General features: G+C 37.1%; 1 protein-coding gene across 1 annotated transcript in view; it reads left to right on the top strand.

Annotated features, from left to right (window-relative positions):
• Positions 1 to 5,862: 5,862 nt before the first annotated feature.
• The window catches only part of HPGD (15-hydroxyprostaglandin dehydrogenase), a 48,336-nt gene continuing 38,288 nt past the window's right edge, over positions 5,863 to 15,910 (top strand). Inside the window, exons 1-3 of the mRNA XM_003773061.4 lie at positions 5,863 to 6,246; positions 6,804 to 6,927; positions 11,170 to 11,276. Of these exons, the coding sequence (XP_003773109.1) occupies positions 6,154 to 6,246; positions 6,804 to 6,927; positions 11,170 to 11,276 (324 nt within the window). The 5' untranslated portion in view covers positions 5,863 to 6,153. The remainder of the gene's footprint in view (positions 6,247 to 6,803; positions 6,928 to 11,169; positions 11,277 to 15,910) is intronic.

Raw genomic sequence — 15,910 nt, 5'->3', positions numbered from 1 at the left:
ATAATTCTGTGGAAATCAAAAAACTCCTGATCCATTTCTTATAACTAGAAGAGCTAATTTTTAGGTAAAACACTAAACTAGCCATATATCCAGGAAAAAATTCTTGAAATGTACCACACTTAGCTTCTCAAGATCTCAGTTTCCTCATTTGCAAAATGAGAAGTTTAAACTAGATAATCTTACTCTTCCAACTAAATTATAACCCCATAAAACCCTAATTCTGTGTTAATCTATATGTGTTTGAGATCACTTGTGATTCCATAGATATGAAGAATTCCAGCTACCAATGGAGACCAACACCTCTGCAATTTACAATCTTAGGAGACTTGCTAAGAACAGGGCTTCTTAAACCTTTTCCATTTAGGAGCCCTGTTTGCCAGATAAATTTTTACATGACCCAGGTATAAAGCAAGTATATAAATCAATGTACTAATATTTCATAACCTCACGAATCGTACATTGTTATGAGACCCAAATGAGGTCATGACACACAATTTAAGAAGGTGGGGCATAAAGAAATGAGAGGTTAAGTGACTTGCCTAGTATAACACAACCCCATTTGTCAGAGTAGAAGCTTGAAGCCAGATCTTCTTTGTACTACTATCCATTGAGTTTTATAGATGAGAAATCTAAGGTTCACAGATTCCTACAGGTCTTTGTGGTCACACAGCTAGAAAATTTCACAATCCATATGTAAAATTTTAAAGCATTCAAAATGTGGAATGTTTTAAAAATTAATTTACAAAAATATTTTTAAAATTTAAAATATTCATCAAATCAAATCAAAATTCATCAAATCAAATTGGATCTACTCAAAAATTTCAATCTTTTTGTAGTTTCAATAATCTGAGCACTCCTTTCTTGACCGAGGGAGATAACTATCTGCTTTTTTCTCATCCAATAAAATTTTTGTGGAGGTTTTACCAGAAATCTTCTATGGATAAAATAACCAACCCACTGTGGGGTTTTTTTTTTAATTTTTTGAGGATTAATATGCATCTTGACGTCACTGCAGTGAAGATAGTAGTGAATCACTATGAAGGAGGGACTCTAAATGCAACCTGCATTTAAATGCCAAATAAATCTTTGCAAGTAGAAGCAGTGAGATATGTATCAAAAGCAGCTGGGTAGTGGATGGGTGTATTTTTACAGGATGAGTAACTTCTAATTTTTATTGCTTTAGGCTACACAACATGCAAACCCCAATGGATATGTTACAAATGTCAAATATTTTAGATTTTATTATCACAGAAGGGATAAGAAATGAAAGCATACTTTGGAGAGAAAGAGACTTCAATATTCTAGTACTGAATTTCTCCAACTCTTATTGACTAAACATCTATGTACTTGGAAGCTATTATTATTCATTTGGAAGGTAGAGAGGAAACTGCATTGGACTTGAAATCAATAGAAATCAGTGTCTTACCTTTTGTGACATTTTCCAGCTGCATGACCACAAAGGATTGTACGAACATAGATTTAGAGCGCGAATCACTTCAAGGATTTCTTTACAGATTTCTCATCTGTAAAATATATATAATCATGTACTCCCCTTTTACACAGGATTGTAGTAAGAAGGAAAAAAAATCCATTGTAAATCTTAAAAAACTGGGAAGAGCAAGCTAGGTGGCAAACTGGTCAGTTTCTGAGTTCAAGTATGGCCTCAGATATTTTGTAGCTATCTAGCCATGGATCAGTTACTTAACTTTGATCGCCTCCAAAATAATAAACAATTTAAATTAAAATAAATTAAAAATACTCTGGAACTATGAATGTTCAGTATCAATGTGAGAAAACTCACATGAAATAAGGACTATATGTGTTTGAATATTTCTGAAAAACCTCAGCAACTGGAAAAAAATCTCAACAATCCCTCAGCATATTCCTGTATCTTTGGTCTCCTTGTCATCCATCCATCTTTCTTTCTTTCTTTTTTCCTTCCTTTTTTCCTTCCTCTCTCCTTTTCTTTCTTTCCTTCTTCCTTTCTTTTCTCCCCTCTTTCCTTCTTTCCTTCCTTCCTTCCTTCCTTCCTTCCTTCCTTCCTTCCTTCCTTCCTTCTTTCTTTCCTTCCTTCCTTCCTTCCTTCCTTCTTTCCTTTCTTCCCTCCCTCTCTCCTCCTTCTTCTTTTCCTTCTCTCTCTCTCTCTCTCTCTTTCTCTTTCTTTCTTCCTTAATTAAGTATTCTCCCTGCCAAAAGGTATTTTTATTAATGAGTAAAATCATGGACAAAATCCAAATACGATTTTGTGCCATACTTTGGGAAGGGGTGATTTTTATACATTGTAGGAAGGAAGACAAACTAGGAGAGAGTGAGTTGGGGAAGATAGGAGATATTTCAAAAGAATCCAGAGGATCTAGAGAGATACTTGAAGAATTAGGATGACATCTGGTAGGAGTATAGGAAGGATGTTATAAAGATAAGATCAGGGAGGAGTGGGGAGAATGCAAAAAGAATAAGAATAAAGGGAAGAACTGGAAGAATACCTGAAGGACAAAGTCAGGGAAAATTTGGAGAAACAAGATCAGGAAAGAACTGGGGAGATGGTCTCAGAGTGGACTGAGGAATTTAGGTCTTAGGGAGAGGACAAGCTAGGTTGATGTTCCATCAATACTCATAAGTAACATAGTTAGAATTTGAGACCCGGTTCTTTGGCTCAAAATAGTTCCCTCTCTATAGCTATCCATGTCTCCCATTGATAAATTTTCAGAGGACTTAGCTTCAAATCCCATCTCTTCTAATTACTGTTGATGTAGAAATCATTTATTTTTTCCAACTCTCTTTTTCTTTTTTTGTAAAAGAAGGTGATTGTTCTCTCTCTATGTTCCATTTTTGGCTCTAAATCTATGACCTGTGTCTCTAACCATGCAATTTCATCTTTCCTCCAATCCTATATTTCCAAACATTTCAATATTCTGCTGCAACTTCAAATATGCCACTAACACTGAACATTGAACAATGAGCACATTCCAACCTAAAACAATTACTCTTCCTAATTTCTATTGATGGTTTCCAGTCACCCAGACCTGAAAACTGTAATTGTCTTCTACTCTCACCTTCATTCCTACATTGTTTAGTAATCAAATCCTGCCAGTCTTTCCATCAAAGCATCTTTGATTCATCCTCCCCATATTACCCATCAGCCTAAACCAGATTCCCACCCCTTAATGGATGAACTACTGCATTAACTTTCTAACTTGCTTACATCCAGTCTTTTTTTTTTTTTTTTTTTTCTAATTCATTCTGTAGAAAATGAGTATTCCTGGTAGAAATTATGTCATCTTCCCACTGCCACCAGTTGTGACCAAATTCCCTTATTTGGGAATCAAGATGAATCTCACCAACTGTCTTTCTTTTACTCTAGTCAATTCAAAGTTCTTACTGTGTGTCACAGAGAGGTGAGTGACCACCATAGAATTAAAAAACTGAAGTTATCTCAAGGAGCAAAACAAAAGTTTATTATTATTATTATTATTGCAAGAAGCGGGTGTCACTCCAGTCAAGTAAGTCATTAAAGGAAGGAGGTACCTTAGAGACAGCTCAGCAGTTTAAATAGTTCCTAACTCAAAGACCCCTCCCACCTTTGGCTCTCATCTTCATTGGCTGAGGATCTTACATTCTAAACATGGGAACTACCCAGGAAATTGAACTTTGATCAACAAGAGTATAGTGGCCCACAGTGGGTTGAGGTAGGAAGGAAAAGATGTCATGAAAGAATAGCAGGAAAAGGAAGGAGTCTTGAGTCAACACCCAAGGACTACCTTCACTCCTATTTCAACTCTGGAGTAGGTGAAGCCTTACTCAATGTTCACACCTGTCTTGAGAGATCTCACCATCTCAATTCATTACTGCCTTCTATAATCTTTGAGGTTCAATTCAACTTCTTGTTTCCTTCAACTGAAATGCCAGTATTAACTAAATCACTGACTTTTTTTTTTTTTTTTTTGCACTGAGGCAACTGGGGTTAGGTGACTTGTCCAGGGTCACACAGCTAGGAAGTGTTAAGTGTCTGAGGGCAGATTTGAACTCAGGCCCTCCTGACTTCAGGGCTGGGGCTCTATCCATTGCTCCCCACTTTGGCTTTTTAAAGAAGATTGTAAGCAAGCTTCTTGAGATCGGGCATTATATACTTTCTTTGTTTTTGTATCCATAGAACCTTGACTGACACATAGTAGGCAAGTGACTGGCACACTGTGTGTGTATTCCTAGCACTTTGCCTCCCAAATAGTAGGTGCTTAATAAATGATTATTTAATTTAAGACCCATTTCTTTCAATAAATCAAGGTTTCTTAAACTTTTTTGGGGGGGGGGAGCTAATGGACTTCTTTGGCAGTCTAGAGAAACTTACAAACTCCTCAAAATAATAGTTTTAAATTCAGCAAATACATAGGATTGTAAAGGAAACCAATTATATTAAATTTAATTATCATGGGAGATACAAAGAGAGATTTAGTAAATGTAGTATCGATATGGCTATTCAATATCAGTATTGAAGCTATCAGTATAAATCTTTATTTTTAAAAAATGAATAAAAATAGTTATCAAAATATTAAAAAAAAAGTTTACAGATCCTCATTTAAGAATTCCTGCAATAAGCCATCCCAGTATGGGATCTATTTAACCTGAATTGATGAGTAGATTGTGGTTGCTTGTCCTTCATTCTGGAAGAGGACCATGACATTAAGGACATGATGCCATGACATGCAAGTGAATTGGATTTAAGAGAGAGAAGACCGTGCAAGGTCACCTACCTCATTTTTCTCTCCAGAGCCATCTGGGTCCAGTAGTCAGATATAGGACTAGAGACTGCCCTGGATGCAAAGGGATAGCCTTTTTTAACCTAAGGTCTTCAACAGGTCTCAATTTGACTGAGGCCACACCCATTCAGTGATTAAGGCTAGCAAGCGATTGAAGCAAAGAATTTCTTCTTTCACCTAATCAAAAAAAAAAAAAAATCTAAATAAATAAATCCTGGAGGGAAAAAGACTCCCTGGTTTCTCGCCACCAGCAGAAATAATTGCTATTTCATTCAATCTTAGTCAATCAGGACCCAAACAATGACCAAATGGGGCTGGACCTGGGACCTATTGGTGACCAACCTATGAGAATCAGAGGGGTTTAAGCTTTTTTACATAAGCTATTTTACATTAGCACCCAGACCTTAGCCTGTGGTTAATAAATGCTTTAGATGAATTCATTGATTAAGCACTCTGTGTTCTGGCTCTAATTGCTTCATGTTTATCTCAAGTTTCCAATTTGCAGATCAGGGACCTTGTCCAGTTCTTAATAGCTCCTCCAGGTAGGCAGACTCTATAAATAGGAACTAGATTCCAAAAATCAACTTTTACAATTCTGGGTTCTTTCCCGCTGTCCTATTTTCGAGAAAACCCTGAACTGGTAACATTTTGAATGGAGAATGACCCCAGGCTTCCAAAAGTGTTTTTAGATCTAAGAGTTAGGGGAATGTAATTCCAGGCAACCCATTTGGACCACCCTTCTCTTCACATTTCATGCTTGGCTTTAAACCTCTGCAAAAGCATTTGCCAAAAACGGAAACCCTTCCTTCTCAGGGAAACAGAGCTGTGCATGTACTTCACTGACCAAGGACAAGAATAATTTCAAGATTAGTTGCCTAATTCTACAAGAGGAGCATTGAAAGTGAAAATCCAACGAACATGACCCTTTCTGAAAAGAAGAGAACTGCAGGAACACCCCAACGATCCTTTTCTGGTGAATACTACAAGTGCCCGGGGCTCCCTTTTGCTCTCATTTTATTGGTTATCAAGGCACAGGATAAAAAGCCTCCAGGCAGGCACACACACGTACACACACATGTACACTCCTCCTCTTCCTCCTCCTCCTCCTCCCTCTTAGCTGTCAAGCCCGTAGACAACTGTGCAGTTAAGAGGAGAGACCGGCTCACAGACCGGGCAAGAACAAAGCAGGAAGACTGGAGTTGCTTAGCCTATTCCCAGCGCGCTCTAGGGCAGGTGACACAGATGCAGATTTCTCGGGGCCTGGGGTTTGACAGTTTCATCCCCGCCCACTGGCTATAGAGCAAAATAAAAAGCTGTGTAAACACTGAGAGGAAGAAGAAGATTCAGAGTTTGCCCATCGAGCGCACACTCAAACCGCCTCTGCAGAGAAGCCGGCATCATGCACGTGAATGGCAAAGTGGCGCTGGTGACGGGGGCTGCGCAGGGCATAGGCAAAGCCTTCGTTGAGGAGCTTCTGCACAAAGGCGCTAAGGTGAGTGCAGCAAGAGGAGGCGAGAAACCAGAGGCTGGGAGGAGAGCATGCTGAAGACAATTAGAGTTCGGGGCACTGAGAGGGCAGCTGCGGAAACTGGGGGTCTCGGGGGCGGAGGGAGAGCTGGGGAAACTGAGGTTGACGGGAAAGGGAAGCAAACAGAACACTGAAGGTCTCAGAAGCAGTGGAGAGATCAGGAGAGACAAGTCATCCCCTTTTTTGGTCCTCACGAACTTGTACCATCACCACATACTACTTCCCCTCACTCCTTGCCACACGGTTGCCCCAGGGTGCAACTAGAATGATTGGAAAGAAATTGTCTTCCCCAAAGCATTTTGCAAACTTAAAGGGCTGCTTAATGTCATCTATTAGTCTCTAGTAGGGGTTCCCTTGCTTGGGGCTGGAAGCATTCGTGTTTAATAGGGGCAGAGAGCTTGAGATCACCTTCCAGAATTGAACTTTTAAATTTCTGTCTCTGACGCCTTCCCTTCTACTATTTATTTGCTCGATTCATAAACTGTCCCAACAAACATACACACTCTCTTCGTTCTCAACAGGTAGCCCTAGTGGATCTCAATCTGGAAGAAGGTGAAAAATGTAAAGCCGCCCTGGACGAACAGTTCGAACCTAAAAAGACGCTGTTTCTTCAGTGTGATGTAGCAGATCAAGAACAACTGAGAGGTAAAGAGAGACTGGGGGGGGGGGGGGGGGGGGGGGGGGGACGGAAGGAGAGGAGGAGGAGGAGTGTGCAGTGCGGAGGGGAGTGAATCTGTCAACAAGAAAGGCAATCATAATCAACCACAATCAGGAGCCAGCTCGGTGTTAGTGAGCCAACATGTGTGCAATTCAGCAGCCTCCTGGACTTCAGCCCACTGCTGATCACCAGGAAACTAAGCTTTGGAGCCCGAGTCTCTTCCACTAAAGAAGTTCTGATCAATATTGCATTACTTGGGAAAAGAAAAGAACGTGGACAAGTCTTTTTTTCTTTATTTTATTAATTTGTATATTAAAGAATTTGGTGAGTGTGTTTTTGATGTCCTCGTTCAGTAAGTCTTAAAAATAGAAATCCTTAAGTTACTCTTAGAAGGAAGCATCAAATTAATTTCAGGGAAAAAATTCCAAAATACTTAATACAGAACTAAGGTAGGATCCAAGTATTGTTCTCTCCCTCCATCCCCATATGTTAAAATATGAGTTCAAGGATCATTGTCAGTTACGTGCAATGTACTTTAAACCAGATGTTCTCTGTCCTTGTTACATTTATATCATTTGTGGGCTAAAAAAATTTTTTTTTTTCCTTATCGGGCTTTTCTTAAAGCTTTCCTGTTTCCGTCTGTTCAACTTAAAATAGGCCAATCTACTTGTGAAAAGTCAGTGGCAGTATTGGATTATACACCAAGGAGACAGGAACATTGGAAGGGAGAGGAAGGGAGGTGGGTTATATACAGAGTACTGAAAGGAACCTCAAAGTCTATCTAATCCGCTCTGCCCCAGTCTTCATTTTACAGGTAGGAATTCAGGGTCGCAGGGGTTAAGTAATTTACTCAGGCTCACTCAGGAGTTGTCAGGCTAGATTGGACATCAAAAATCCATCAGATATTTTATATGTGTGTATATGTATATATACCTAAATATGATTTAAAAAAAAAAACAGATTATGTAGACTAACTTCTCTTACTGATTTCCTGTGATGTGGTCTGGACAAACTTTTAAAAATTGAATTTAATTCATAAGTAACAGAACAAATTTAGAATATAAAAGAGACTTTATGTACTTCACACAATGGAAAGTAAGCACGTGCAGCTAGTTATCCCAAGAAGTTTTATGGGACACAAATAACAACTTTGAGGAAAACTTACATAAACCTCCAGCCAGCTAGCCATCTGCTTTATTATTCCTAGCTGCTGACATTTTTATGGCACTTTACAATTCAAGAGAACTGCCTCTGTAAGCATGCTTTTACAAGGTCACTTACCTGCTTAAAATCATCTCACTTAGTGGCTAAGCAAGCATTTTATCCAAACTAAAGCATTGTGTTATCTTAAGAAGGGATATCCTTAGCAAGCTAGGACATTACCAAGAAGTTAGTCATTTATTTAAATAACCATCCAAGGGCTTAAAAGGGATGTGGCATAGAGATGTTTTTAAATGGAGGTGAGTTAAAGGTTCAGGACCAAGTACCTCACCAGGGGACTGGGGGGAGACCCCATAAGAGCTTAGGACTTGGTTAAAGGGAATAGATTGCTTATAGAAAAGTGGTGAAGGAATCCCAAGAGGAAGAATTTGAAAAACAAACTTTATTTGCCTTAAGGAAACATCAATTGTAGTTCCACAATAGGTGATGACAGAAGAAAGGTGGTTTTCTAGAATGCCATTTGTAACATGGGAGGATTTTGTCATGGAAAGCAGCATAGCCCCATGTTTTATTCTCTTTGCTGTTGTCAAAATTTTGGATTGGGCTGGTCATTTGTCTGGCAGATAAAAATAGAAGATGTTCCATTCTGTTATGAAAAAAATGACAAAAACATGTGATATAAATGAAAGTGTTCACACTAAGGGGAAGTAGTTTTAAAGAAGTCTTGGAGTTGTATTCTGAAAATGCTAACAAGTTACAAAATGAGGAACTAGTGATTCACTTGGGAATAGAGGTAGGGGGTGCAGCAGAGAGAAATGAGATGGATGTATAAGTCAAAAACAATACTTATTCTTCTTAGGCATGATGACATTGTGACAATGCATAATGTTTGCTTATTTGGAGCCCTGGTAGGCAATAGGCATCTCAGTATATAGTAAATACAGTCAGCATTGTGGTTAACAAAAAACCATTTGACTTGACTTCAGAATGGATATACAGTCTTGAACCTTTTCCTTGTAATAATGACTTGTGCCAATATTTAAAATTAGTTTACCAGTCAGAGGGCACAAGTGTTGGGTAGGGGAGGTAGCCAGATTATATGCTGAGTAGAAGAGGACAGTTTCCTGGATGTAGGTAAGCTATATGTAAAATGTTGACGATGCATCAACCTTTTATCTAAGAAAAACATGTCATGGGATTTGCTTTCCTATTCCCTCTTCCACTCACTGCCCCCCAACCCTCCCCCCCAAAAAAGGCACTGGAAGAGTATAATGATGTAAAGAATTTGGTTCTGTTTTGTTTTTTATGCTTCCCAGGACAGTTTTTTGGAACTTCATTGGAAGCACAGAGTTTTAAAGCTGGACAGGACTAAAGAAATTATTTAGGAAAATAACTTTATATTACAGATAAAGAACCCAAAGTCACGTAGCCAATGAGTGTCAAAGACTTTATCTAGGTCTGGAATCTAACTCTCTTACTTCCTTTCTGTAGAGTTATAGATTCACAGATCTAGAGATAGAGGAATCCAACTCCTTCATTTTACAGATAAGGAAACTCTGACCCAAAGAGGGAAAATGACTTATCCCAAAATCACAGAGAATAAATGTCAGAGACAGGATTCAAACTTGGCTCCTATAATATCCAAGTTTGGTATTTCTTTCAAAACATTTCCATCCTGTCTGCCTTAGTTTCCTCATTTTAAAAATGAAAATAACAGTAACACTTACCTCCCAAGGTTGTTGTGTGATTAAAATGAGATAATATTAGTAAAGTGCTTTGCAAGTCTGAAGGACTATATAAATAGCTACACACAATATGGCAAAGACCCACTTATTATGTACCATAAGTGATGTATGAATCAGGAAATAAGAGAATTATATCTGAGTGATATAATGTATAAAACAAGAGTTCTGTAAACTTTAAAAAGTTATATACAAGCTGTCTACTGTTGGTACTCTTAAATCCTTAGAAAGTGCTATTTAAATGTGATTCTTTATTCCTCCCAATGGTATGAACTTTTCTTCCAATCAATCAATTTTCTCCCCTCCCAATAATGCTAACTCCTTGAAGGAGAGGATTTTTGTCTTTGTATCTCTAAGATACAAAGGTTTCTAACTCAAAGATTCCTAACTTATAGTATATTTGATAAATACTAGACTTGAATTGAAATGTGATTTTTCTCATTTACATATAGATTTGGAAAGTCAGAGGATAAGAAATAGATAGGTAATCATGTCAGATACCACTAAGCAAAGATTTTTTTTTTTTTCTGCAATTATGGGATTGGTTGGTTTTCAGAAAGAAAGGAAAGATAATAGGATTTGAATGTTAGGTGAGAGAAACAATTTCATTATTCGTGAGATCATGCCATGAATGGAAGTAGGGAGGCCAGTGTTGAAGTTCTTTTGGGTTACATCAATGATTTGCCAAAATTAATGACAAATTATATTTGTCCTCTGGAAGATTATGGAACCCACAAATGTCTCCAGTAGTGTATGGTTTCGACCAACACCATATTTCCTAATGCCTGTTATCCTTATGAACTGCTTCTCTCTGTGCCTTTCCTAAATATTTCTGATACAGGAAATTGAAATCAAGTAGGAGAAAAGAAATATCAACTTTCTTGACAGAAATCAAATTCTAAATTCAAAAACTGCCTGAGAATACCTGCTCTGACTTTGTTTGATAATAGAGATAGATATTATCAGAATGTCAATTTGATTGTTACAGTTTTTGACCTGATTTACACAATAATATTTTGTTAATGTCATACCTAATGAACATTGATTTTCAGCTGATAGTTAATAACATAAACAATAGGTACATATTGTTTTAACCTAAATTACAGGCCTCTAGTAATTAATTCCTTGCACATATAGAAAGTTATTGGAAAGCACAAGCAGGCTAGTAGTTGTCTTCTTCCTTTTTCTAGAATCTAGTATTTTGTGACAGAACCTGGAAAATAGCTTCTGCCAAAGTAGCAAAGATCTGAAAATACATTTTATAAGAACTGTTTGGTTTATAAAAAGGTAGCTGAATATATGTTCTATTTTTCCTCTTGAAATTAGATACTTTTCGAAAAGTAGTTCAGCATTTTGGAAGATTGGATATTTTAGTCAATAATGCCGGAGTGAATAATGAAAAACATTGGGAAAAAACTGTCCAGATTAATTTGGTAAGTATTATTATCTGAGTCTTTTACTTTTCTCTAAAGTATATTTAGCAAACTATGTTGGGGGGAAGGGATGTGTTTAGTCTATTTCTGAAAGAGCTTTCATTCACATGAATACATGAACTATGAATACAATAGTATATGTCTGGGGGAGGAGGGGGAAGTTACAGAATGCTAGAGAGAGATATTTCTCTCTGAAAAACAGGAAGGCATTCTGGGCATTGACAGAGATGACTGTCTTAAAAATACCAAAAGGAAATATATTTAAAAAAAAAAAAAGGTTATTTCTTAACTCATCTTTTTAAAAGTGATAACAAAGGAAAACAAAAAGGAACATTTAAATGAAGTCCAGGCACATAAGAAGCAAAGCTAAGCTGAAATTGAACTTTGGGATTTTGATCTGAAGATACTTTGTTGATGAGAGCGATGCTGATTTTCCATTATGATTCTGTTACTTCTGTTATATAAATAAAGTTCCTTGGATTTGGAGTAAAAGTATCTGAGTTCATCTCTGGCTCTGCCAGTTAATACTTTTAATCCTTTAGATGGCTACTTAATCATTTTTGGTCTCAGTTTATCTGTAAAAATGAGAATATTAGGCCATATTGATGAGGTGTGTTAATGAATGAGTTAGGTTCCTTCTGCTCCTAGAGATGCAAATTCGGAAGCAAATTCACTAACCTCAGAGGCTATGGCAAAAATAGTAGTTTTATTGAAAAATACCAAGAGGCATTCTCTTGGTGGGCATATTTTCTCAATGGAGAAAAATCTGCAAAGAATCAGTTTCCAGAAGACCTATTTTATGAGTGAGTCTAGGGGAAGTTTTATAATTCTCAATTGAATGTAAAATCTTTTCTGGGATTGTGACTTCCTGAAAGATCAATAGAAGTTTGATTTGATCTTGAATGATACAGCTTATCTCACTCTGAGAGGATGTGAGACCATTTGGAATCTATAGATCAAAGGGGGACATGGTTTTTATGATTTTACATAATTTTTCAGAGTTCACTCATATCAATATGACTTCTAAATTCCCTTCAACTCTAAATCAGGTAAAATACTATTATCTCTGAAGTTCTTCTATTGACTTTATATAGTTTTCATTCCTATCATTTATAAATAGACTTATCAGAAGAGATTAACTATGTTTAAAGCTGTGCCCAGACCATGCTGTGAGAAATATTATCCTGCCCTGCCATAGGCCACACCTTCCTGCATGTGATCACACAATTTATCTAGAGACCCTCCCCTGCTACTGAGCACTGCCTAGCTTAACTGGCTCTAGAATAAGGCCATGGAAACAACTATTTGATTCATAATAGACAAATCATTTTCAAACAGAAAAAAAACTCTTGTCAGAATGGAAACTGGGTGATCTAAAGATTAAGCAGTCAGTATATTAGCACTGCTAAATATCAAATGATATATTATTCTATTTACAAAGAGTCCATTCTTCTTATTTCTGTGAGAGATAAAAGCTTAACATTGTATTGGAGAGTTTTTTTATTCATTTTAATTACCATTACTGTTGAGTTTGGGAAAAGGACCCCAAAAGTTGGGGTCACAGACTGATATTGTGAGGTGTCTCAAAAGAATTTGCAGGCTTCAACCCATTTTCTGGTAATGAGGCAAAGTTTATTTGTAATTGTAACACCAATCAAAGCAGGCTAAAATTCCAAAAGAATCTAGCAAAATGCTAAGAGAGAGAAGACAGCTTTATCCAATTTTCTGTCATTGACATGCTAATTCTATGACACAGGAGCAGGGCCAGGAAATGGTCATCTCCAGAATTTGGTTCTCATTGACCAGATTATCATTATTGTCCCAGGAGTTTGGTCCTTGGGACTATCCTGAGGCCAGAAATTATCTGACTAAAGTGCGGCAGTTCAGAATCAGACAGTTAGATTGGGTGTAGAAATTTCCTGAGGCAAACTCTAAAACCAGAAGATTTGGATTACTGATTTATTGTTAGAACAGAAGCCCTACCTAAGGTCAGGGAACCTTAAATTATTGTTGTCTCTCCTAGAAGCTACATTACATCAATTACTGTTTGGGCTTTAGAGCTTCTAATTTTTCTGAAAATGTCACTTAAAGTGTGTTGAAAAAAAAAATCAGGCATTCCCTTATTATTGTATTTAAAATAAGAAACCAGATGGGGCAAATATAATTTGGGATTACTATTTCTTCCTTATTTATAAAGGAATCCACTACCAAGCTATGTCTCTGTAGTTATCTTTTGATATGTAATCTCAATTAGCTCATTATGAACTCTTCAAATGTCGTTTGAAATGCAAATCTCTCTAATTTTGAGTAATTCTCCTAAGTATAGGGTGAGGTAGACAATACACTGAACAGCTTCATTTTATATGGCAAATGAGGATTTCTGATTCTTTCCAGTGAGTAAATTTTAATAAGAGTAAGAGAGCAAGAAGGTACTATGACATCAAAGGAGAGAGGGAACAAAAAAATTGAAGATGCAAAGCCAATGTAATCTTGATCTCAGTTAGCAGCTGAATTCAAATTAGTAGGAATCACATCATTTTCACCTATGGATTTTGCCCAAATTAGGTGGTTTTGTTTTTCTTTTTCTGACTTCCAACCAACAAGTTATATATATATATATATATATATATATATATATATATATATATTCACATTAAAACAAAACAAAGCATCCAAATCCATCAAAGAAGAACTCTTGAATAATATGGATCAAATTTCTAGACTGAACATTTTAGGCAAATGCATATATATAACTAATAGTTCTATTCAGCGTTAACAAGATCAAATTTCTCCTTATTTCTTTTTTTGCCTTTTCTGCTCCCAGAACTATCTTACCACCTTTTTTTTTTGTTGTTGTTGTTGTTGTTGTTGTTTGGTTGGTTTGGTTTTTACCCCACAGAGCTGTGGAGATGATCACAAGAGATAAGGCTAGAAAGTGATTTAAGATACTACAGATGAATCAGTCAGTATTTTAATAACCTCTTTCCCCAAGCTTGACCCCATTAGTAAAATTTAATCTTAGGATTCTTCTTTCACAGTAAGGTATAAATGGTTGGTTCCATCTTAAAATAGTGTTCTCACCTAAGCATTACTGGTATTTTAATAGGGGTCAAAGCCTTAAGTTAAAAGGAAAAGAAGTTCTAGTACCAGAATTTCAGGCATTCATCAAGCCCCTTAGAAAATAGTGACTTACTTTGTTAGTTCTTTAAGCTGACATTGATGAGGTTTAGATTTGGGGAAAATGATGAGGTTTAGATTTGGGGAACCCAAATAAAATTAGGGTTTCTGGTGGTCAGGGAGTTAAATAAGATCTAGTGGTGGCACAAGGTTAGGGAGTTCTGGGCATTCCCTTCTGGCAGCACAGAGATCCTTTGTAAAGGAATTTACAGACTCCAAAACCCAGATTGATAAACGAAGTTTATTAGGGGTATTGGAAGTAAGGAAATAGGTGAGGGTAAAGAGAAGGTAGCACTGGAAACAGTATTCCAGTGGGCAGAGGCCCTTGGTGTGCCAAGCATAGCATAGCATGACATGTTTGGAACCTCTGCAAAGAGAAGGTTTTAGTTTGGCTCTTTTATAATAGGGGCTTTGGCTACAAGCTAAAGGGGGCTCATGAATGGAGTCCCAAGTTGGCTCCTAGCTGGGTTTCAGCTAGGGCTAAAGTTTGAATTGAATTCAATGGGTTTCAGGACTGAGCTGACCCCACCCAGATAATAAAGATGAAATTGTTTGTGCTTTGGGGTGGAGTCCCCTCACTGAGGCAGAGTTGAAGGAGATTATATCCTTCAAGGATTTTCAGAGTTTTGGGGTCCCCTCTTCAACATGGTTCTTGCTTAGCTAAATTGAAATAGTATACAGTAGGGCCCAGAAAGAATGTTGAATAAGAAAACCTAAGTTCTAGTTCCAGTTTTGTGCTTAACTAGCTAGGAAATTTAAAACAAGATACTGAACCTTAAAAAATCAAAGTAGAGATAGCTTAGCTAAATGGTACAATGGAGTCAGGAAGTCCTGCTTTCAAATGTGGACCTAGACATTAAGTATTTGAGTCTTCCTAACTCCAAGCCCAGTACTCTAACCATTGAACAACCTTCTCCTATGAGGTTATACAGCCTTTCTTTGGACATTCTCAATCAAGGACATCATTCAACCTCCTCAAACAGCCTGTTTTACTTCCTCATCATTAGGAAGTTTCTCTTGGCTTCAAATCTAAAACCTTTCTGACCTTCAGTTTCCTCTCTATAAAATAAAAAGAGTGGGCTCTATGACTTCTAAGATCTCTTCAAATTCTAATGTTATATGAGTAGTTCTGTCAGCAAAGGTGAGAACCAAAAGGCTAGCAGGAAGTCTTTGAAAGGGTGTTGCTAAATTTGCTGTTCTTTCCTGAATACCCCCTTTTAATTTTGTAGTAAACTTTAGGACTGTAACAAGTGCCAGGAAATGGTGGTGACTAAAACAATAAAACAATTAATGCCTGTTCTGTGTGGGCCTGGTTTTGCTTGTTTTGTTTATGTAATTATTTCTACAGTTGAGGTAAAACAGATTTTTTTTTCACCAACCATAAAAAATGTCATGCTTTCCCACATAGCATGAACAATTATATAAACACCAGCCATTTGGTCTAATAGTCTAAAGTA

The sequence above is a fragment of the Sarcophilus harrisii genome, chromosome 6 (assembly GCF_902635505.1).
Source record: "Sarcophilus harrisii chromosome 6, mSarHar1.11, whole genome shotgun sequence".
NCBI lineage: Eukaryota > Metazoa > Chordata > Mammalia > Dasyuromorphia > Dasyuridae > Sarcophilus > Sarcophilus harrisii.
Note: the sequence above shows the minus strand (reverse complement) of the source record. Positions and strands in the feature narration are given on the sequence as shown.